At 39.8% G+C, this 25,377-nt stretch overlaps 1 protein-coding gene across 1 annotated transcript in view; it reads right to left on the bottom strand.

Moving 5' to 3' along the window:
* The window catches only part of PLEKHA8 (pleckstrin homology domain containing A8), a 237,270-nt gene that overhangs the window by 81,647 nt on the left and 130,246 nt on the right, over positions 1-25,377 (bottom strand). Inside the window, exon 8 of the mRNA XM_053714195.1 lies at positions 16,570-16,774. Within this exon, the coding sequence (XP_053570170.1) occupies positions 16,570-16,774 (205 nt within the window). The remainder of the gene's footprint in view (positions 1-16,569; positions 16,775-25,377) is intronic.

Raw genomic sequence — 25,377 nt, 5'->3', positions numbered from 1 at the left:
GCAAAAGAGAGGGGGGAAAGAGACAGCAAAAGAGAGGGGGGAGAGAAACAGCAAAAGAGAGGGGGCAGAGAGACAGCAAAAGAGAGGGTGGAGAGAGACAGAAAAAGAGTGGGGGAGAGAGACAGCAAAAGAGAGGGGGGAAAGAGACATCAAAAGAGAGGGGGGAGAGAGACAGCAAAAGAGAGGGGGGAGAGACAGCAAAAGAGGGGGAGAGAGACAGCAAAAGAGAGGGGGGAGAGAGACAGCAAAATAGAGGGGGGAGAGAGACAGCAAAAGAGTGGGGAGAGATAGACAGCAAAAGAGAGGGGGGAAAGAGACAGCAAAAGAGAGCGGGGAGAGAGACAGCAAAAGAGAGGGGGCAGAGAGACAGCAAAAGAGAGGGTGGAGAGAGACAGAAAAAGAGTGGGGGAAATAGACAGCAAAAGAGAGAGGGAGAGAGAGACAGCAAAAGAGAGGGGGGAGAGAGACAGCAAAAGAGAGGGGGAGAGAGATAGCAAAAGAGAGAGGGGGTAGAGAGACAGCAAAAGAGAGAGGGGGAGAGAGACAGCAAAAGAGAGGGGAGAGAGACAGCAAAAGAGGGGGAGAGAGACAGCAAAAGAGAGGGGGGAGAGAGAGAGCAAAATAGAGGGGGGAGAGAGACAGCAAAAGAGTGGGGAGAGATAGACAGCAAAAGAGAGGGGGGAAAGAGACAGCAAAAGAGAGGGGGGAGAGAGACAGCAAAAGAGAGGGGGCAGAGAGACAGCAAAAGAGAGGGTGGAGAGAGACAGAAAAAGAGAGGGTGGAGAGAGACAGAAAAAGAGTGGGGGAGATAGACAGCAAAAGAGAGGGGGGAAAGAGACAGCAAAAGAGAGGGGGGAGAGAGACAGCAAAAAAGAGGGGGGAGAGCACAAAAGAGAGGGGGGGGGAGAGCACAAAATAGAGGGAGAATGCACAAAAAAGAGGGGGGAGTGCGCAAAAGAGAGGGGGGAAAGAGCGCAAAAGAGAGGGGGGAAAGAGCGCAAAAGAGAGGGGGGAAAGAGCGCAAAAGAGAGGGGGGAAAGAGCGCAAAAGAGAGGGGGAAAGAGCGCAAAAGAGAGGGTGAGAGAGCACAAAAGAGAGGGTGAGAGAGCACAAAAGAGAGGGTGAGAGAGCACAAAAGAGAGGGTGAGAGAGCACAAAAGAGAGGGTGAGAGAGCGCAAAAGAGAGGGGGAGAGAGCGCAAAAGAGAGGGGGAGAGAGCGCAAAAGAGAGGGAGAGAGAGAGCAAAAGAGAGGGAGAGAGACAGCAAAAGAGAGGAGAGAGAGAGCAAACGAGATGGGGGGGAGAGAGAGAGAAAAAGAGAGGGGGGAGAGAGAGCAAAAGAGAGGGGGAAGAGAGAGAGAGAGCAAACGAGATGGGGGGGGAGAGAGAGAGCAAAAGAGAGGGGGGAGAGAGAGTAAAAGAGAGGGGTGAGAGAGTAAAAGAGAGGGGGAGAGAGTAAAAGAGGGGGAGAGAGAGAGAGCAAAAGAGAGGGGAGAAAGAGAGCAAAAGAGAGGGGAGAAAGAGAGCAAAAGAGAGGGGAGAGAGAGCAAAAGAGAGGGGAGAAAGAGCGCAAAAGAGAGGGGGAGAGAGCGCAAAAGAGAGGGGGAGAGAGCGCAAAAGAGAGGGGGAGAGAGCGCAAAAGAGAGACTAGTTTAAAGAGAGTGGAGAAAGAGAGAGCAAAAGAGAGGGGGGATAGAGAGAGAGCAAGGGGTGGGACCGCTGTACTGCAAAAAATGACCCGTGTACACGGGCTTTAGGACTAGTTTAATAATACTTTCTATAAACGTGTGTAAAGTATTTACTAAATGTCACAATATGATAATTTGCTTGTGCTGTTGAAAAAATGATCCACCATTAATTTATAACTCAAATTGTGGTGGTGTGTTGGAGAACACCAATTATTTATTCAGTGAAAGTTGTTTGGAGAGATTGGTTTTAATTTCTCCCATTTCGAACATGTATTTTTAATAAACATTCAGCTAGATTACAAGTCTGTGCGTTTGTCTTTTAACACTGATATGGTATTTTCAGCGTTAAAACAGCAACACAGTCATTACGAGTCTTGTCAGTATAGATGTACTGCTAGCCTTTTAGCCTGTAACGCAACGTCAGTACCGCACTCTTAAAAATGACGTTTTTTTAATGGGATACCCATAGCGCTGCCATTACGTGTTTTGCGTTCTGGCTAAAAAACCTGCGTTACAGCCTAAAACGACAATATCCGTAACGCCATCTAAAAACAGTAGTTATGAGTTTTACGCTACAAATCTGTAACATAAAACTCATAACTAAACTGCTACAAACGACACTAACACCTATAAACTACCTATTAACCCCTAAATTGAGGCCCTCCTGCATCGCAAACACTATATTAAATTTATTAACCCCTAATCTGCCGCTCCCGATATCGCCGCCACTTTAAAAAATATTAACCCCTATTCCGCCGCTCCCTGACATCATCACCACTATAATTAACTTATTAACCCCTAAACCGCCGGCCTCCCGCATCACAAACACTATTTAAATAAAATTAACCCCTAATCTGCCGTACGCCCACATCAACCCCACTAAAGTTATTAAGCCCTACACTGCCGCCACTATAATAAACCTATTAACCCCTAAACAGCAAATCCCCCACAACGAAATATACTAAACTAAACTATTAACCCCTAAACCGAAAGCCCCCACATCGCAATAAACTAATTTAAACTAGTAACCCCTAAACCTAACACCCCCTAACTTTATATTAAAATTACAATTTCCCTAGCTTAAATTAAAACTTACCTGTCAAATTAAAAGAACTAAGTTTAAACTAACAATTAAACTAATATAATTATTAAACTAAAATTAAACTAACTACCAATTAACTAAAACTAAACTACACATTTAAAAAATCCTAACACTACTCTAAAAATTATAAAGTATCTAATTACAAAAAAAAAAAAAAAAGGAAATCTATGCTTACCTGATAAATTTATTTCTTTTACGATATGACGAGTCCCCGGATTTCATCCTTACTTATGGGATTACGCCTCCTGGTCAGCAGGAAGTGGAAAAGAGCACCACAGCAGAGCTGTATATATAGCTCCTCCCTTCCCTCCCATTCCAGTCATTCGACCGAAGTTAGGAAGAGAAAGGAAAAGCCAAAGGTGCAGAGGTGACTGAAGTTTAACAAAAATAAGTACATACCTGTCTTAGAAATGACATGGTGGGCCGTGAACTCATATCGTAAAAGAAATAAATTTATCAGGTAAGCATAAATTTCCTTTTCCTTTACAAGATATGACGAGTCCACGGATTTCATCCTTACTTATGGGATACAATACCAAAGCTATAGGACACGGATGAAAGGGAGGGACAAGACAGGAACCTAAACGGAAGGCACCTTTCTCCCAAAAACAGCCTCAGATGAAGCAAAAGTATCAAATTTGGAAAATTTGGAAAAAGTGTGAAGAGACGACCAAGTTGCAGCCTTGCAAATCTGCTCAACAGAAGGATCGTTTTTAAATGCCCATGAAGAAGCCACAGCCCTAGTGTAATGAGCCGTAATTCTTTCAGGAGGCTGCTGGCCAGCAGTCTCATATGCCAGACGGATGATACTCTTCAGCCTAAAAGAAAGAGAGGTAGCCGTAGCTTACTGCCCCCTACGCTTTCCAGAAAAAACAATAAATAAAGAGGATGATTGACGAAATTCTTTAGTCGCCTGTAAGTAAAACTTCAGGGCACGGACCACGTCCAAGTTATGCAACAAACGCTCCTTCTTAGAAGAAGGATTAGGACACAATGAAGGAACAACAATTTCCTGATTAATATTCTTATTAGAAACAACCTTAGGAAGAAAACCAGGTTTAGTACGTAAAACCACCTTATCAGAATGGAAAATAAGATAAGGAGAGTCACACTGTAACGCTAAAAGCTCAGAAACTCTACGAGCAGAAGAAATAGCAACCAAAAATAAAACCTTCGAAGATAACAACTTAATATCTATGGAATGCATAGGTTCAAACGGAACCCCTTAAAGAACATTAAGAACTAAATTCAAACTCCAGGGTGGAGCAATTGGTCTAAACTCAGGCTTGATTCTAGTCAGAGCCTGACAAAAAGACTGAACGTCTGGAACATCTGCCAAACGCTTGTGTAGTAAAATCGACAAAGCAAAAATTTGTCCCTTTAAGGAACTTGCTGACAACCCTTTCTCCAATCCTTCTTGGAGCAAAGATAAAATCCTGGGAATCCTAACTCTACTCCATGAGTAGCCCTTGGATTCGCACCAATAAAGATATTTACTCCATATCTTATGGTAGATCTTTCTAGTGACAGGCTTACGTGCCTGAATCAAAGTATCAATGACCGAATCAGAGAACCCCCCCTTAGATAAAATCAAGCGTTCAATCTCCAAGCAGTCAGCTGCAAAGAAATTCAATTTGGATGATGGAAGGGTCCCTGAATGAGAAGGTCCTGCCTCAATGGAAGCTTCCATGGCGGCAGAGAGGAAATGTCGACCAGATCGGCATACCAAGTCCTGCAAGGCCACGCAGGCGCGATTAGAATTACCGAAGCCCTCTCCTGTTTGACCCATGCAATCACCCGGGGAAGGAGAGCAAACGGTGGAAACACATAAGCTAGATTGAATGACCAAGGCACTGCCAATGCATCTATCAGTTCGGCCTGAGGATCCCTTGACATGAATCCATATCTTGGGAGCTTGGCATTCTGATGAGACGCCATCAGATCCAATTCCGGTCTGCCCCATCTGAGAATCAGGGTGGCAAAGACCTCCGGATGGAGTTCCCACTCCCCCGGATGAAACGTCTGTCTGCTTAAAAAGTCAGCTTCCCAGTTGTCCACTCCTGGGATGTAGATTGCTGACAAATAACAAAAGTGAGCTTCCGCCCACCGAATTATCTTGGATACTTCCGTCATCGCTAAGGAACTCCTCGTTCCTCCCTGATGATTGATGTAAGCTACAGTCGTGATGTTGTCCGACTGAAAACTGATAAATTTGGCCGAAGCCAACTGAGGCCAAGCCTGAAGCACATTGAATATTGCTCTCAATTCCAGTATATTGATTGGAAGTAGAGACTCCGACCGAGTCCACACCCCCTGAGCCTTTAGGGTATTCCAGACCGCACCCCAGCCTAGTAGACTGGCGTCCGTTGTCACTATCACCCAAGAGGGTCTGCGGAAGCACGTCCCTTGGGACAGATGATCCGGCAACAACCACCAAAGAAGAGAGTCTCTTGTCTCCTGATCCTGACTTATTTGAGGAGACAAATTTGCATAATCTCCATTCCACTGCCCGAGCATGCACAGTTGTAGCTGTCTGAGATGAAATTGAGCAAACGGAATGATGTCCATTGCCGCCACCATCAATCCAATCACCTCCATGCACTGAGCCACTGATGGTCGAGGATTGGACTGAAGGGCTCGGCATGTATTCAGAATCTTTGACTTTCTGACCTTTGTCAAGAAAATTTTCATGGCTATAGAATCTATTAGAGTTCCCAAGAAGGGAACCCTTGTCTGTGGAATTAGTGAACTCTTTTCTAGATTCACCTTCCACCCGTGAGTCCTCAGAAAGGACAGAACCATGTCTGTATGAGATTTTGTCAGATGGTAAGACGACGCCTGGATCAGAATATCGTCCAGATAAGGCGCCACTGCGTTGCACCGCGGCCTGAGAACCGCCAAAAGTGACCCTAGAACCTTCGTGAAGATCCTGGGTGTTGTGGTCAACCCGAAGGGAGGAGCCACGTACTGAAAATGTTTGTCCAGGAAGGCAAACCTTAGGAACTGGTGATGATCCTTGTGGATAGGAATATGAAGATATGCATCCTTCAAGTCCACGGTAGTCATATATTGACCCTCCTGGATCAATGGCAGAATTATTCGACTAGTCTCCATCTTGAAGGATGGGACTCTGAGAAACTTGTTTAGATTTTTTAGATCTAAAATAGGTCGAAATGTGTCCTCTTTTTTGGGGACCATGAAAAGTTTTTAGTAAAACCCCTGCCCCTGTTCCAGTATTGAAACGGGACAAATTACTCCCATAGTAGAGAGGACTTTTACACAACGTAAGAACGCCTCTCTTTTTATCTGGTCTACAGACAATTGTTCCAAGCCTGGTTGGGTCTCCAGACGGACTTGGCCTGAGCAAAATTCCCTTCCTGTTTAGCAGAAGAAGAAGAAGAAGAAGAAGAAGAAGAAGAAGAAGAGGGGACTCCTTTGAAGTTCCGAAAGGAATGAAAATTATTTTATTTACCCCTCAGTTTAGCTGTTCTATTCTGAGGTAGGAGATGACCCTTACCTCCCGTAATGTCAGAAATGATTTCTGTCAAGTCAGGCCCAAATAGGGTTTTTCCCTTGCTGTATGCTCCACCGGTCAAGTGCATAGTAAAACCTGTTACTTTTTCTGATTAAATATCAAAATTAAAATGCACTGTGCAAGATTATCATACATTTAAATTGCATGTTTTAATTATATTATGATTATTTGGTATTCATATCCCCTTTTTGCACAAGGATCATTTTGCCTGTTATTTTCTAGTATGTATGCATGAGCAATATAGTTATAGACAATCTGTGAGGCTTTATATCTTAGATTTATTTGATAAAAATACCATCAGTAGATTCAAATGATACGGTATTGTTCCCCTTCCATCACTTTATACATTTCATGAAGGCTAGTTACAGTGGTTTTGGCTGTATCTTTGTCTAAAAATTTCCATCAAATTTGTTTAGCTATTCAAGACTTATAAACCTTAGACAAACAAGAGTAATATAGAATGTCTGCACAAACTTAAAGGGACACTCAAGTCAGAATGATTAAACTTTCATTAATCAGATAGAGCACGCAATTTTTAACAACTTTTAAATTTTACTTCCATTACACTTTTTGAGTCACCAGCTCCTACTGAGCATGTGCAAGAATATTCATTTGTGATTGGCTGACTGTCACATGATGCAGGGGGAGTGGACATAGACGTAGCTTTGACATTTTGTCAGAAAAAATCTACTCATATGAAGTTCAGACTAAGTGCTATTGCATTGTCTTTATTATTCATTAGTATATTATGCAAATCTGTGTTTACTGGTCCTTTAAACTATTGCTTTTGTGGCGCTGTAATGGCTTCTTTTGATCTCAATGACATAATTATAATAATAATGAGCACAGAATGCCATTTTGAGTTGAAATAACAGGAAACTGAAAGAAATTACTGTACATTTTATATTCCTTGGGCCTTGTGAGTAAGCTGGATTATTTATGTAATGTATTTCACTAAAGTAATGTATTTATTATTGTGTTAATAGAGGTTTATTCTTTAATTACGGTCTGGCAAACATTTTTTGAGTGTTGTGCTTTAAACAACAGTAAAAACCTTGACATTTTAATATAAAAAAAACAAAACAAAAAAACAAATAGGGTTTTTCCTTTGAAAGGAATAGCCAAAAGCTTTGACTTAGATGACACATCAGCAGGCTAAGATTTTAACCATAATGCTCTACGCGCTAAAATGGCAAATCCGGCATTCTTAGCCGCCAATTTGGCAATCTGAAAGGCTGCATCCGTAATAAAGGAATTAGCCAGCTTAAGAGCCTTAATTCTATCTAAAATTTCCTCTAAAGGAGTCTCAGTCTTAAGAGACTCTTCTAAGGCATCAAACCAGAAGACCTCCGCAGTTGTAACTGGTACAATGCAGGCCGTCGGTTGTAAAAGGAAACCCTGATGAATAAATAGCTTTTTTAGAAGACCCTCCAATTTCTTATCCATAGGGTCTTTGAAAGAACAACTGTCCTCAATAGTAATAGTTGTACGCTTAGCCAGAGTAGATATAGCTCCCTCCACCTTAGGGACTGTTTGCCAAGAGTCCCGGACAGTGTCAGACATGGGATACATTTTCTTAAAATTAGGAGAAGGTGAGAACGGGATAACCGGTCTTTCCCATTCCCGCGTAATAATTTCAGAGATTCTCTTAGGAACCGGAAAAACATCAGAGTAAGCAGACACCTCTAAGTATTTGCCCATCTTACACAATTTCTCTGGTGGTACCACAATAGAGTCACAGTCATCCAGAGTCGCTAAAACCTCCCGAAGTAACAAGCGGAGGTGTTCAAGCATAACTCTAAAGGACATGACGTCCGAGTCCGTCAGAGGTAACACACTTCCCGAGTCGGAAAGTTCCCCCTCAGACAGAAGTTCCCTGACCCCCAATTCAGATCCCTGTGAGGGTACATTGGAAATAGCCAACAAAGCATCAAACATCGCAGGATTCGAATTGGCTTCTGTCCTGCTGCGTTTGCCCTGCAACACTGGCAACTTAGATAAAACCTCTGTAAGGGTAGATGACATAACTGCAGCCATATCCTGCAGAGTAAATGAAGTGGACGCGGTTGAAGAACCCGGCGTCGTTTGGGTGGGCGTTAAAGGTTGTGACGCTTGGGGAGAAAGTAGCGGCATACCCTGATTCTCATCAGACTGAGAAGCATCCTTAGACACACTTTCCTTAAAGAAAATCTGTTCTTTACATTGTAAGGCCCTTTCAGTACATGAAGGACAAAAAGTAAGAGGGGGTTCCACAATGGCATCTAAACACATAGAACAAGTACTTTCCTGAAGTTCAGACATGTTAAACAGACTAGCAATAACAATAATAGTCGTTCTTTACTTGATATATTGAGCTCTGAAGTCAAATCATATAGTCAAAAATTTTGAACTAAAAAGTGTACTGAGCCTTTAAATAATAAAAGCGCAACAATTTTCTGCTATCAGGCAAAACAAAGTTTGCAGCAATAAAAAGTGCCCTTATGTTCCAAAGTAACTTAACAATATTGCTCCGTTTGTGTGGCTATGCTATATACCAATTTTTATCACACTGATCCTCCTTGAGTAGTGCTCCTAAGTCTCTCTGGACCCTTCGTGTACAAACTGACTTAGGCCCCACCGGAGCCCAGGACCTTGCTGCCGATCCGGATGAATACTGCGCGGTTGACCGCGCGAAATTAGGCCCCGCCCACCGTGGGCGTAACTCGATCCGTACGGAGACCCGCATGGGAAGAAAAACAACATGTCGGTTTCCCAACTTAAATCACTATAAAACGCCATGTGCCCCTCTGATACACACACTTTAAATAATAAAAGCGCAAAACACATTGAATATTGCTCTCTGCCAAGCCAGTTATAATGACATAATAATGACAGCCCTTAAGCAGCAAACCGCATCTCCCAGCGTCAGCCCACACAGTATATGCAAAAGTGAAACACCAAACACCCTGATAAGTAATCAAAATAAAAGGGAATTCCAGGTACACCATTTCCTTTCATATAGTGCATACTGATTACCCCTCCCCAGTTAGGGAATAATGTCAGCCTGTTCTGATGCATATAGTCTCCCCAGAAACAAATGACTGAACATACCTCAATGCTGCTTGTAGCATGACATGGTTCTCCACACTGAAGATGTTTCTTTACACTACCTTCAACCACTCTGTGGGAACCAGCAAGATCTTAGATAATGTTTGCTAAGATCATCAACATCAGGGCAGAAAATAAGATTTCTCCACTCCTCTTGGGAAGTTATTGACTGACAATTTCTCACTGAGAAAAATAGTACTCACTGGCACCATTTTAAAATAAAAAAACTTCTTGATTGAAGAATCTAAACTAACACCTCACTTTACCTCTTCCTATCACTAACACAGGCAAAGAGAATGACTGTAGTGGGAAGGGAGGAGCTTTATATACAGCTCTGCTGTGGTGCTCTTTGCCACTTCCTGCTGACCAGGAGGCGTAATCCCATAAGTAAGGATGAAATCCGTGGACTCTTCATATCTTGTAAAAGAAAACTAAATTACAAAAAATAGACACTAAATTACGGAAAATAACAAATAGCCTAATCTAATAGCCCTATCAAAATAAAAAAGCCCACCCAAAATAACCCCCCCTAGCGTACAATAAACTACCAATAGCCCTTAAAAGGGCTTTTTGTGGGGCATTGCCCCAAAGATATCCGTTATTTTACCTGTAAAAAAAAAAATATCGCTCACTTCATTATCACTAACCCCCAAAGATCCACTTACAGTTTTTGAAGTCACGCTTGAACGATCTTCATCCAGACGGCATCTTCTATCTTGAATCCAGCGGCGTGGAGCTCAAATCCTATTGGCTGTTCAAATCAGCCAATATGATTTAAGCAGCTCTCATTCTATTGGCTGATTAAAATTTTTTTCAGCCAATAGGAATGCAAGGGACACCATCTTGAATTGCGTACCTTGTAAAGAAGATTCAGTGTACGGTGGCGACCGTATGAAGAGGATGCTCTGCGCGGATGTCTTCAAGATGGACTCGCTTCGCGCCGCCAGGTTCAAGATAGAAGATGCCACCTGGATGAAGATTTCTTGCCGATTGGATGAGGACTTCACCGCCGGGATGAAGATTGAAGAGGCCGTCTGGATGAAGATCGTTCAAGCGGGACTTCAAAAACTGTAAGTGGCTCTTCGGGGGTTAGTTAGTTTTTTGGGTGGGTTTTTTGTAGTTTAGGGTTTGGGCATGTAAAAGAGCTAAATGCCCTTTTAAGAGCAATTCCCATCCAAATGCCCTTTTCATGGCAATGGTTAGCTTAGGTCTTTTTAGAGTTAGAGTTTTTTTTATTTTGGGGGGTTGGTTGGGTTGTAGGTTTTACTGTTGGGAATGCCCCACAAAAAGCCCTTTTAAGGGCTATTGGTAGTTTCTTGTAGGTGCCGGCGATGTTGGGGGCGGCAGATTAGGGGTGTTTAGACATGGAGTTTATGTTAGGGTGTTAGGTTTACACGTTAGTTTTCTTTCCCCATAGACTTCAATGGGGCTGTGTGACGGAGCTTTTTATTCCGCGATCGCAGATGTTTTTCTGACACCTTCTCACCATTGATATCTATGGGGGAAGCGTGCACGAGCACGTCAAAACATCGCTTGTTTTTGGTGCGGTATGGAGCTTAAAAACCCCATATCGCATGCACAAGCCGGGTTTTGAAAAACTTGTAATGGCTGCGCTATAGGGGGTTAAATAAGGCAACTTTTCTTGCTTTCGTTAATTTCCCTAAATCACATATAACTCGTAATCTAGGTGATTATGTTATAAAATGCAACACACAAATGATGAATACATACATCATAACATTATAAATATAATTATGATGAGTGTGCTAGCATAATGTATCCTTGGCTAGAGGTCACCTTAAATAATAGAAACTGAACCTACAATGAGGCACACCACATGCCTTCATAGCAAAGTAGCTTCAAAAACAACTGAAATGTATTGGCAGATACAGATTCTCCAAAAAGAACTTAAAGAGACATTACGGTTACAAGCTAAAATGCACATAGATGAATTACATCTTTGAATAAAAACATATTTGTAGTATACATCTATTGGCAAAAGTGATTCTAGTAAAAGTTATCACTGTTTTAGTGTTAATATTTTTCTCTGCATGTGCACGTGAAGCATAGCTAGATATTCTTAGTGCACCAGCATTTTAAATACTGCAGCAGCTCAGAGTGTCAGTGGGGCTTGAATCATGTCAACAATTATCAAATTTAGTCATTACCAGATGCTACAAGCACCTTAGGCTCTCTGAACAAGTGCAGTATTTAAAACGCTGGTGGATTGGGTGTACTCAAATATACCTTCGAAACATTTATAGCTAATACATGTATATTGCAAAAATGCTTCTAACCAAAACTGAAATGCATCCACGTGGATTCCTATTTTGGATAGAATTTTTTTTTTTTTTAACAATAAATTCATATTTACATTCAATAAAGGCTGTGTTTACCATCACTTTAATGTACATTTAAATGGATTAATCTGTTGAATAATTACCATTTAGGAGAATTTATTTTTAATTGCTTTCAAGAGCCTAATTTACTAAGATTCCTCTAAAAAGTACTGTAGTTTTAAAAAAACATTGTAATGGATGCACTGATATATTTCTGCATAAATGTTTGTACAGAATGCTTACACAGTAAGCAGATTTTTCAACTGGTTTAATGCAGACATGTAGAAGTTGTATAGTATAGTATAGTGTAAGGAATTGGAAATAAAGGAATATGACCACTCATTTGAGTTGTGCAGTGTTAGGCTGAAGCAAAAATCTCAAACAACTTACAATATTTTTCTCTGAGCATAATTTTTCTTCAACTTTACAGATTTGTGTTTGACAAATGCTGTGAAAATATCAAAGAGCGGGTCAGCGGTGCGGGGAAGCTGAATTTGTTGTGATCAGTGGTAAGTACTCTTGCCTTAGATACAAAGGTAAAATAAATCATTTTTTCAGTAACCTCTCTCTGCCAAGTCATTCAAAACTCCTATGTTGAGCCTTTACTTTAATGAGCCATCTCTTTCAAATTGATGGCTACTGTTTAGTACTCCCCTTCCTACAGTCACCTATTTGCAGACACAATCACTACTGCTGTGTCACTGTAAAACAGGGGTCTCAAAGTACCCGCCCCTCACTTACTCCCCCATAACTGAGAGCTGATTAACGTAATGCCGGGGGTCTGTGTGTGTGTGTGTGGGGGGGGGGGGGTCTGTGTGTGTGAGGGGGGTCTGGGTATGTTTGTGAGTGTTTGTGTGTGTGTGTGGGGGGGGGGGTATGTGTGTGTGTGGGACTGTATTGTGTGAGTCTGTGTGTGTATGTGTGGGTCTGTGTGTGTATGTGTATGTGTATGCGTGTGTGGGGGTATGTGTGTGGGGGGGGGCTGTGTGTGTGGGGGTCTCTGTGTGTGTGGGGGTCTATGTGGGGGTCTGTGTGTGTGTGTTTGTGTGTGTGGGTGTCTGTGTGTGTATCTGGATGTGTGTGTTTATTTGTGTGGGCCTGTGGGGGGTCTGTGTATGTGGGGGGGGTCTGTGTGTGTGTGTATCTGGATGTGTGTGTGTGGGCCTGTGTGTATGTGGGGGTTCTGTGTGTGTGTGTCTGTATGTGTGTGTGGGTTTGTATCTGTGCTTGTGCGGGGCTGCATGTGTGTGTCGGGGTCTAGGTGCGTGTAATATATATATATATATATATATATATATATATATATATATATATATATATATATATATATATATATATATATATATATATATATATATATATCAGGTTTCTGTGATGTAAAAAAATGAGACAAAGCTAAATCATTTCAGAACTTTTCCACCTTTAATGTGACCTATAAACTGTACAACTCAATTGCAAAACAAACTAAAATCTTTTAGGTGGAGGGAAGTAGAAATAAAAAAATAAAATAAAATAATATGGTTGCATAAGTGTGCACACCCTTAAACTAATACTTTGTTGAAGCACCCTTTGATTTTATTACACTCAGTCTTTTTGGGTATGAGTTTTTCAGCATGGCACATCTTGATTTGGCAAGATTTGCCCACTCTTCTTTGCAAAAACACTCCAAATCTGTCAGACTGTGAGGGCATCTCTTGTGCACAGCCCACTTAAGATCACCCCACAGATTTTCGATTGGATTCAGGTCTGGGCTCTGACTGGGCCATTCCAAAACTTTAATCTTCTTCTGGTGAAGCCATTCCTTTGTTGATTTGGATGTATGCTTTGGGTGTTGTCATGCTGAAAGATGAAGTTCCTCTTCATGTTCAGCTTTCTAGCAGAAGCCTGAAGGTTTTGTGCCAATATTGTCTGGTATTTGGAACTGTTCATAATACCCTCTACCTTGACTAAGGCCCCAGTTCCAGCTGAAGAAAAACAGACCCAAAGCATGATGCTGCCACCAAAATGCTTCATTGTGGGTATGGTGTTCTTTTGGTTATATGCAGTGTTGTTTTTGCACCAAACATATCTTTTGGAATTATGGCCAAAAAGTTTAACCTTGGTTTCATCAAACCAGAACACCTTTTGCAACATGCTTTTGGGAGACTTCAGATTTGTTTTTGCAAAATTTAGCTGGGCTTGGGTGTTTTTTTTTTGTAAGAAAAGGCTTCCGTCTTGCCACTCTACCCCATAGCCCAGACATATGAATAATACGGGTGATTGTTGTCAAATGCACCACACAGCCAGTACTTGCCAGATATTCCTGAAGCTCCTATAATGGTGCTGTAGGCCTCTTGGCAGCCTCCCAGACCAGTTTTCTTCACATCTTTTCATCAATTTTAGAGGGACGTCCAGTTCTTAGTAATGTCACTGTTGCGCCATATTTTCTCCACTTGATGATGACTGTCTTCACTGTGTTCCATGGTATATCTAATGCCTTGGAAATTCTTTTGTACCGTTCTCCTGACTGATACCTTTTAACAATGAGATCCCTCTGATGCTTTGGAAGCTCTCTGTGAACCATGGCTTTTGCTGTAGGTTGCGACTAAGAAAATGTCAGGAAAGACCTACTAGAACAGCAGAACTTTATTTGGGGTTAATCAGAGGCATTTTAAATGATGGCAGGTGTGTACTCAATTCTAAACAACCCCAAAGAAATGGAGATTAATCAACAACTAGTTAAGGGATTCTACAAATGTGGGAGAAAAAACTGTGAGTGCTGTAAACGAAGCAGCGAAAACAAACTAGAAAACAAATGGATCATCAACAACAGCACTAAACAAATTTCAATTCAATCTTACAAGAACTGCAAATCAGAATACGTTGTTTATAGAATAGAGTGCACATGCAAAAAAATCTACATTGGTAGAACAAAGAGAATTCTTAAAACCAGACTCCAAAACATTGAGGGAGAAACATCCGAATACATCCTAAGTAGACATTTCGAGGAGTTTCACAATAAAAACCCAAACAAATTCACAATCAAAGCGATTTAACTAATACCAAAGTCATGGGGTAAGGATAGATCATTTATTACAATTAAGAAAAAGGGAAACATATTGGATCCACTACTTAAATACAAGGGAACTATATGGTCTAAACAGGGACATAGATCTAGCCGCCTTTTTATAAACCACCAATAAACACAAGCATTCCCGAAGATATATATATATAATATATATTTTATATAAAACATTTTATTAAACAATATAATCTTAAATGTAAATGATACATGTGACTACTCTATAGTACCTTACTTTATTTTATTTTATTGTGTTTTACACTTACTAAACATTTAAACACATTTATATGGTCTGGAACCTTCTCCTCCTAAAAAACCTTTGACTTCTAAAAACTCATAATTTCACAAAACCACCCACGCTGGCGTGTTTTTGACTCTTCCATTTTATACACCAACGATTGGGCTTATTTTCAGATGTTATCCATCACAAATTAGATTTTATCCTCCTTGTTTTTTGGTAATATATACCCCTGTTTTATAGAATTTGGAAAAATTGTAATACATTGTGCATTTATTTTTATATAGATTTTTAAATAGCAATTTTTAGTCTGTGCACACAGCTGCAGGTTCTTTTTAGCATTTCTTATATATTGTATAATAAAGATTTATATTACATTGTAATCCTTTGCATCACTATTTATCTGGATTATTTTCCACGGTCTGGGAGTTGAATTTGACATACATTCCACGAGTTAGTCTTAGTCAGCTATCCCAGACCCAGAAAGAAAAGCTTTGGTTATAGTGTATCGTATGCTCATCTTTTGATTTTTGATTTTTTCTTTGTGTTTTTAACATACAAAATAAACTTTGACTTTTAAGCATCTGAACTCTGCACCCCAGTGCTGTTTTTAAAAATCAGTGACTACAGCCAGTGCCTACTGAGTCCAACACTCATAAGTGGTTAATACATACCATATATGGAAATTATTCATCAGTACCATCTATAGTTTTATGATCTTATAACCATTTATAGCAGTAGGGTCATTAACTAAGAAGTACATTTGTTAATTTACTATATACTATACGATATATATCAATATAGTAATAGTAGGTTTTCTTCATCTGATCATTTGGGACCTTACAGCACTCCTGCTTTTCCTTCTTTCACATCATACCTACCATACTTGTTAGTGGTATCAAGTATAACCAATAGAACACCGCTGCTTAAAGGTATCCCATACACCTCCAATATGGAAAATCACCTCCATGTGTTAGACAGTGCTTGACACATACCCCTTACTCTCTCATATATCGATATATTAATTTTGTTAAAATTTTTGGAAGCGGCACCCATGGGAGAAGCTTGACCAGTGGACCCAAGGTAGGTTGAGTTTGAGACCCCTGCTGTAAAATAACTATTATAACAATAATATTCATAATAAATCAGATAAATAACCAATGATTTTCTGTGGAAAATTGAAAACTATATTATATAATAATTATAGATAGAACAGTTATCTACAACTGTATCTAAGAAACAACGGGAGAGTATGAAATTTGTTTGGGAAGGGGGGTTGGCAGCCAAATGTACCTCTGCCTCTAGCCAGATATCCTAGCTAAGGCCTTGAAAAGTGCACTCTTTATAGACTTAGACGGCATTGTAGTCTATAGGGATGAATAAAGATATTATTGCAGGATGGGAAGTGCCACAAGTACTTCACTTAATATATTCCACAAATAAATAAACACAAAAAAACACACCTCAAAAATACATAACATTTTATAAAAACTGTTAGTTGAGCTTCCACAAACAGTACCTGTGGTCCATTGTGTTAAAAAATGTTTGCAGTTTTTCTTCATCACATCCTCCTCCTTTATCTTCACTGCCTCCTCCTTTGTCTTGCTTTAAACTGTCTGTTAATATATGTAGCTCTGTCTGTAGGTCTGGCCCTCTGTCTTGGAGATCCCTGTCTGGATTACTTTTTGAATGCTGTGACTGATCTTCAGCTGCACATTCCCTGTCTTTAATAAACAAAAAAAAATGGTCATATTTATTTTGTGTTTCACGACAGTTCATGCTTATCTTTCTGACCGTGAACAGATGATGCTAAAAACTCACTGAGATAAACTGTACAAATATTACAAGCTCTAAACATGACATATTGACAGAAGGCAAAGAAATTCTACAACATTTTTAGAAACTATTTAGTATAATATTTAAATGTAAAGCAATTTCTAAATACTAAAATAACAATTTCACTTAATGTCAAGCTCCACTCATCTGAAGAAAGAAAACCAACAGACCAACGCTTTTGATTACACTCACATAAAAGGGAAATGAAAAACTTTAAAACTGTAAAATAAAATATTTAATTATGCACCGTAAACCATTTATATCACATTTTCCTGTATTTTAACTCTGAAAATCATGGATATTCCAGTAATCAGAACTGTAAGTGCACACTGTACAGTTCTCAAACCTAACCCTAACACATATCTGTCCCTTATAGGCCACACCAGACATGATCATATACTGCCTAAAGTATATGGCTATTTATTCCCTATTTGTAATAATATAATATTTCCAATAATAATCTCTAATGAATTATTTTACCACCTATAAAATATTACCACACTATCTCTATTTTAATTATACTAATTATTAGGACATTACACACAATTATTTATCCATACAATTACAAACTTTATTATAAATGAGGCTACAAAAACATTAATGCAAATATACAGATTACACACACACATATATATATATATATATACACATATATGTTCCCTGAACAAACATTACATTTACACTTTATATACACATTTATATGTATAACACTTCCATTGTGGAATGTTTTATTTACTTTTTGTGTGTCTTCCTGGAGGTGGGGTCACTGGCTATTTAAACACTGCTTTTGTTCACTTTGTTTGGTCTGATGAAGGGGACGTTTGGCTCCCCGAAATGTCACTGTACACAATAAACTTTTGTTTTTTTGAAAGTCCAGAGAGTGCTGATCTATTATTTGGAATTTTATATATATATATATATATATATATATATATATATATATATATATATATATATATATATATATATATATATATATATATATATATATATATCACAGTGGAGAAGCCCAGCACACTTTAAGTAAGTACAACCACCGTGATGCTTTTCAAATTGGTAATATTCATGCAGCAGTGGAAAAAGCACTCATCTGTATTTATATACCTAATAAATGTTTGCATTTCTAAATCCGGATGAGTGCTTTTTCCACTGCTGCATATATATATATCAGTGACGTGCAGTGAAGTCAGAGGTTGGTGAGGCACTTGCTATGATATGCCCGACAAACCCATATATGAACCTAATCGATGTAGCTTAAATATACAAATAATTTAGCAGGTTGCACAAGGGCAATTAGCACATAAATTACAACACACACTTTAACTATATTTTATTTGCTGTTTAGAGAGGTTAAATGACATATACATATTTGTGTCACTGGCTGTGTAATTGTATTAATGGTAAAAAGAAATCAAATAATTGCCTGAGAGTGACAGATGACAGTCAGACGCCATTTCTGCACTGTGGAAAGATTCTCCACAGTGCAGAAATGGCGTCTGACTGTCATCTGTCACTCTCAGGCAATTATTTGATTTCTTTTTACCATTAATACAATTACACAGCCAGTGACACAAATATTTATATGTCATTTAACCTCTCTAAACAGCAAATAAAATATAGTTAAAGGGACATGCTCTATTAGAATCATGCAAGTTTTATTTTGAATTTCCTATCCCTTTAAAGGAATATGAAACCCATATTTTTTCTGTCATGATTCAGAAAAAAGCAGCAGTTTTAAGCAGCTTTCTAATGTACTCCTATTATAATTTTTTTGAGTAGTACATTAGAAATTTGCTTCAAATTGCATGCTGTATCTGAATTATGAAATAAAAAAATATTGGTTTCAAATCCCTTGAAAGTTTTAAAGACACAAATGCTGCTGAGCATATCTAGATATTTTTATTTCAACAAAAATTAACAAGTGATCAATACTGCAAACACTACTGCTGCCACTCAAGAAACGCACATGCTCTATCCCACTAGGTATGCTTTTCAACAAAGGATTAAAAAAGAGTTAATTAAATAATAATACAATTACATTAGAAAGTTTCCAATTTTTATCAGAATCATGGAAGTTTAATACTTTAGCCAAGACAGTTAGCAAGCACGTGGCATGCTAAGTTATGTAAACAGTGCTACTGTTAACCCAAAATGTACCAATGAATATCATTAATATGCAATGAATACAACATCTCTAAATTGGATTGTACATTCAAAATGCTATTCCTCATTTTCAGTCCCCTATTTCAGTGATATGGGTCTCTTTTATGCTGTTAGAGTCTGAGTTCAGGGGGTTAACATTAAACAAAAAATAAACACATAAAGGAAGTTGCATCTAAAAGGAAGATGTCTTTAAAATGACAATGTCTTTTACATTATAGATGCATGAGCCATAACTGGTCACATTTATATTACATAATTCACATAAATGCGTATAGAAAGATTATATAATCTATTAAAGGCAGTTAAATACAGTGATATATTATTTCTGCAGTGCACATTAATTTTATTATTCTATCCCTTGATCATCATGTCAGTCAGGACTAGTCTCTCTCTGGACAACATGGTATATTAAAAAAAGAAAAGCAAAACGGACCAAAAGCATCATTACATAACTACTATTTGTGCACATTATTTTTTATTATAATATACCTTGATTCATGATCAAGGTATATTATAATAAAAATAATGTGGACAAATAGTACTAACTCCCCTGCTTCTGCCTAGATGCGCTCTCCCGCTTTAAAAATGAAAGCATTAGCATAGACCCTTTCTGTTGTGACTTACCCGTAACAAATTAAGTATATGGCCAGGCTCCGGTGCTCCGTCGCTCCGTCCGCGTCCAAGTGAACCAGAAGGGATGAGCTGATCAGGTGGCAACACACAGCCCTTCCTTCACAGACTTTGCCGCCAGCCTACAAGTCTCCAGTAGTTCTGCGCTCTGGATTCTTTCTTGCGCATGCGCAGGGAGCCAATCAATAACGGTCACGTTCTCCTGGTGTTGTCAATCACAGGAGAACATGACCGTCTGATTGGCTCCCTCTCTAAGAGGCATTACGAGTCATGCCTCCGATTGGCCAATATTTTCATGGCTGACAATCAGTCAGCCTGTGACAGCCAGTGGGTGGTGTTTTGATCCTTCGCCGGTTATTTGAAAAATGCCATGATGTTACGCAATGGAGAGGTACAAAAGTACAGTTCCTCTCCATAGCGTAACTTGGGGAAAAAAAGTGAATAGGTTGTGTTATGCCAGCAGGTGTCGCTAATGTTCATAATATGCATCCATGTTGCGCTATGGAGTATGTCTGCTCTGCATCTCCATAGCGTAACATGGGGGAGAAATTAAAAAGTACATTTTTTTTTTTTAACACAATTTTTTAATTTTATTTATATTATACATTTAAATAAACTTTGGGCCCATATGGCAGGGGAGGCTCTGCCTACCCTGCCTCCTATGACTGCGCGTCCTTGATATATATATATATATATATATATAAATACACACATACACATAAGTACACACATATATATATATATATATATATGTGTACTTACGTGTATGTGTGTATTTATTTTTATATATAACACACAGAGAAAACCCAGCACTCACTTACAAGCTCTCAGCTAAGATTTAAAAGCAAAACTGGAAAGGTTAGTCACCGCATCTGGCCAAATGGGACAAGCTCAGGTACCACGTCAAGGTCCTCTCCAATACCTGAGACCCTAAAACAGCCACACAATGCAAGCTTTCAAATCCAAACAAACTGAAAACAAAAAAAGGGTGCACAGGAATATGTAATCACCCTAGACATATACAAAACACGGAAGGGAACTGCACTCTCATACCGGACCGGGTACACATCCTATGACCCTGCAACATGCTCAGCCCTGGGTGCCACTGGCACTCACAGGAAGCTGTGCTGTCCCCAGAGCCACAAGCAGTTAACCCCAGACAGGTCTGGGTGCAAGAACCATAGGGAAAATTACAAAACAAATAAATACAACACACAGAGAGTTCCCTTCCGTGTTTTGTATATGTCTAGGGTGATTACATATTCCTGTGCACCCTTTTTTTGTTTTCAGTTTGTTGGATTTGAAAGCTTGCATTGTGTGGCTGTTTTAGGGTCTCAGGTATTGGAGAGGACCTTGACGTGGTACCTGAGCTTGTCCCATTTGGCCAGATGCGGTGACTAACCTTTCCAGTTTTGCTTTTAAATCTTAGCTGAGAGCTTGTAAGTGAGTGCTGGGTTTTCTCTGTGTGTTGTATTAATTTGTTTTGTAATTTTCCCTATGGTTCTTGCACCCAGACCTGTCTGGGGTTAACTGCTTGTGGCTCTGGGGACAGCACAGCTTCCTGTGAGTGCCAGTGGCACCCAGGGCTGAGCATGTTGCAGGGTCATAGGATGTGTACCCGGTCCGGTATGAGAGTGCAGGTCCCTTCCGTGTTTTGTATATGTCTAGGGTGATTACATATTCCTGTGCACCCTTTTTTGTTTTCAGTTTGTTTGGATTTGAAAGCTTGCATTGTGTGGCTGTTTTAGGGTCTCAGGTATTGGAGAGGACCTTGACGTGGTACCTGAGCTTGTCCCATTTGGCCAGATGCGGTGACTAACCTTTCCAGTTTTGCTTTTAAATCTTAGCTGAGAGCTTGTAAGTGAGTGCTGGGTTTTCTCTGTGTGTTGTATTAATTTGTTTTGTAATTTTCCCTATGGTTCTTGCACCCAGACCTGTCTGGGGTTAACTGCTTGTGGCTCTGGGGACAGCACAGCTTCCTGTGAGTGCCAGTGGCACCCAGGGCTGAGCATGTTGCAGGGTCATAGGATGTGTACCCGGTCCGGTATGAGAGTGCAGTTCCCTTCCGTGTTTTGTATATTTTTATATATATATATATACAGGGAGTGCAGAATTATTAGGCAAGTTGTATTTTTGAGGATTAATTTTATTATTGAACAACAACCATGTTCTCGATGAACCCAAAAAACTCATTAATATCAAAGCTTAATAGTTTTGGAAGTAGTTTTTAGTTTGTTTTTAGTTATAGCTATTTTAGGAGGATATCTGTGTGTGCAGGTGACTATTACTGTGCATAATTATTAGGCAACTTAACAAAAAACAAATATATACCCATTTCAATTATTTATTTTTACCAGTGAAGCCAATATAACATCTCAACATTCACAAATATACATTTCTGACATTCAAAAACAAAACAAAAACAAATCAGTAACCAATATAGCCACCTTTCTTTGCAAGGACACTCAAAAGCCTGCCATCCATGGATTCTGTCAGTGTTTTGATCTGTTCACCATCAACATTGCGTGCAGCAGCAACCACAGCCTCCCAGACACTGTTCAGAGAGGTGTACTGTTTTCCCTCCTTGTAAATCTCACATTTGATGATGGACCACAGGTTCTCAATGGGGTTCAGATCAGGTGAACAAGGAGGCCATGTCATTAGATTTTCTTCTTTTATACCCTTTCTTGCCAGCCACGCTGTGGAGTACTTGGACGCGTGTGATGGAGCATTGTCCTGCATGAAAATCATGTTTTTCTTGAAGGATGCAGACTTCTTCCTGTACCACTGCTTGAAGAAGGTGTCTTCCAGAAACTGGCAGTAGGACTGGGAGTTGAGCTTGACTCCATCCTCAACCCGAAAAGGCCCCACAAGCTCATCTTTGATGATACCAGCCCAAACCAGTACTCCACCTCCACCTTGCTGGCGTCTGAGTCGGACTGGAGCTCTCTGCCCTTTACCAATCCAGCCACGGGCCCATCCATCTGGCCCATCAAGACTCACTCTCATTTCATCAGTCCATAAAACCTTAGAAAAATCAATCTTGAGATATTTCTTGGCCCAGTCTTGACGTTTCAGCTTGTGTGTCTTGTTCAGTGGTGGTCGTCTTTCAGCCTTTCTTACCTTGGCCATGTCTCTGAGTATTGCACACCTTGTGCTTTTGGGCACTCCAGTGATGTTGCAGCTCTGAAATATGGCCAAACTGGTGGCAAGTGGCATCTTGGCAGCTGCACGCTCGACTTTTCTCAGTTCATGGGCAGTTATTTTGCGCCTTGGTTTTTCCACACGCTTCTTGCGACCCTGTTGACTATTTTGAATGAAACACTTGATTGTTCGATGATCACTCTTCAGAAGCTTTGCAATTTTAAGAGTGCTGCATCCCTCTGCAAGATATCTCACTATTTTTTACTTTTCTGAGCCTGTCAAGTCCTTTTTCCCTTCAGGAAAGGAAGTTGCCTAATAATTATGCACCCCTGATATAGGGTGTTGATGTCATTAGACCACACCCCTTCTCATTACAGAGATGCACATCACCTAATATGCTTAATTGGTAGTAGGCTTTCAAGCCTATACAGCTTGGAGTAGGACAACATGCATAAAGAGGATGATGTGGTCAAAATACTCATTTGCCTAATAATTCTGCACTCCCTGTATATATATACACACATACATACACACATACAGTGGATATAAAAAGTCTACACACCCCTGTAAAAATGAGACAAAGATAAATCATTTCAGAACTTTTTTCCACCTTTAATGTGACCTATAAACTGTACAACTCAATTGAAAAACAAACTGAAATCTTTAAGGTGGAGGGAAGAAAACAAAAAAAAAACTAAAATAATGTGGTTGTATAAGTGTGCACACCCTCTTATAACTGTGGATGTAGCTGTGTTCAGAATTAAGCAATCACATTAAAAACCATGTTAAATAAGAGTCATCACACACACCTGCCATAATTTAAAGTGCTTCTGATTAACCCTGAATAAAGTTCAGCTGTTCTAGTAGGTCTTTCCTGACATTTACTTAGTCGTGTCCTACACAAAAGCCATGGTCCACAGAGAGCTTCCAAAGCATCAGAGGGATCTCATAGTTAAAAGGTATCAGTCAGGAGAAGGGTACAAAAGAATTTCCAAGGCATTAGATATACCGTGGAACACAGTGAAGACAGTCATCATCAAGTGGAGAACATATGGCACAACAATGACATTACCAAAAACTGGAAGTCCGTCCAAAATTGATGAAAAGACGAGAAGAAAACTGGTCTGGGAGGCTACCAAGAGGCCTACAGCAACATTAAAGGAGCTGCAGGAATATCTGGCAAGTACTGGCTGTGTAGTACATGTGACAACAATCTCCCGTATTCTTCATATGTTTGGGCTTTGGGGTAGAGTGGCAAGACGGAAGCCTTTTCTTATGAAGAAAAACATCCAAGCCCAGCTAAATTTAGCAAAAACACATCTGAAGTCTCCCAAAAGCATGTGAGAAAATGTGTTATGGTCTGATGAAACCAAGGTTGAACTTTTTGGCAATAATTCCAAAAGATATGTTTGGCACAAAAACAACACTGCATATCACCAAAATAACACCATACCCACAGTGAAGCATGGTGGTGGTAGCATCATGCTTTGGGTCTGTTTTTCTTCAGCTGGAACTGGGGCCTTATTCAAGGTAGAGGGAATTATGAACAGTTCCAAATACCAGTCAATATTGGCACAAAACCTTCAGGCTTCTGCTAGAGGAACTTCATCTTTCAGCAACGACCCAAAGTATACATCCAAAGCAACAAAGGAATGGCTTCACCAGAAGAAGATTAAAGTATTGGAATGGCCTAGCCAGAGCCCAGACCTGAATCCAATCGAAAATCTGTGGGGTCATCTGAAGAGGGCTGTGCACAGGAGATGCCATCGCAATCTGACAGATTTGGAGTGTTTTTGCAAAGAAAAGTGGGCAAATCTTGCCAAGTCAAGATGTGCCATGCTGATAGATTCATATTCAAAAAGACTGAGTGCTGTAATAAAATCAAAAGGTGCTCCAACAAAGTATTAGTTTAAGGGTGTGCACACTTAAGCAACCATATACAGGGAGTGCAGAATTATTAGGCAAGTTGTATTTTTGAGGATTAATTTTATTATTGAACAACAACCATGTTCTCAATGAACCCAAAAAACTCATTACTATCAAAGCTGAATAGTTTTGGAAGTAGTTTTTAGTTTGTTTTTAGTTATATAGCTATTTTAGGGGGATATCTGTGTGTGCAGGTGACTATTACTGTGCATAATTATTAGGCAACTTAACAAAAAACAAATATATACCCATTTCAATTATTTATTTTTACCAGTGAAACCAATATAACATCTCAACATTCACAAATATACATTTCTGACATTCAAAAACAAAACAAAAACAAATCAGTGACCAATATAGCCACCTTTCTTTGCAAGGACACTCAAAAGCCTGCCATCCATGGATTCTGTCAGTGTTTTGATCTGTTCACCATCAACATTGCGTGCAGCAGCAACCACAGCCTCCCAGACACTGTTCAGAGAGGTGTACTGTTTTCCCTCCTTGTAAATCTCACATTTGATGATGGACCACAGGTTCTCAATGGGGTTCAGATCAGGTGAACAAGGAGGCCATGTCATTAGATTTTCTTCTTTTATACCCTTTCTTGCCAGCCACGCTGTGGAGTACT

This window comes from Bombina bombina, chromosome 5, assembly GCF_027579735.1.
Source record: "Bombina bombina isolate aBomBom1 chromosome 5, aBomBom1.pri, whole genome shotgun sequence".
Classification (NCBI taxonomy): Eukaryota; Metazoa; Chordata; class Amphibia; order Anura; family Bombinatoridae; genus Bombina; species Bombina bombina.
This window is presented reverse-complemented; position numbering and strand designations above follow the sequence as displayed.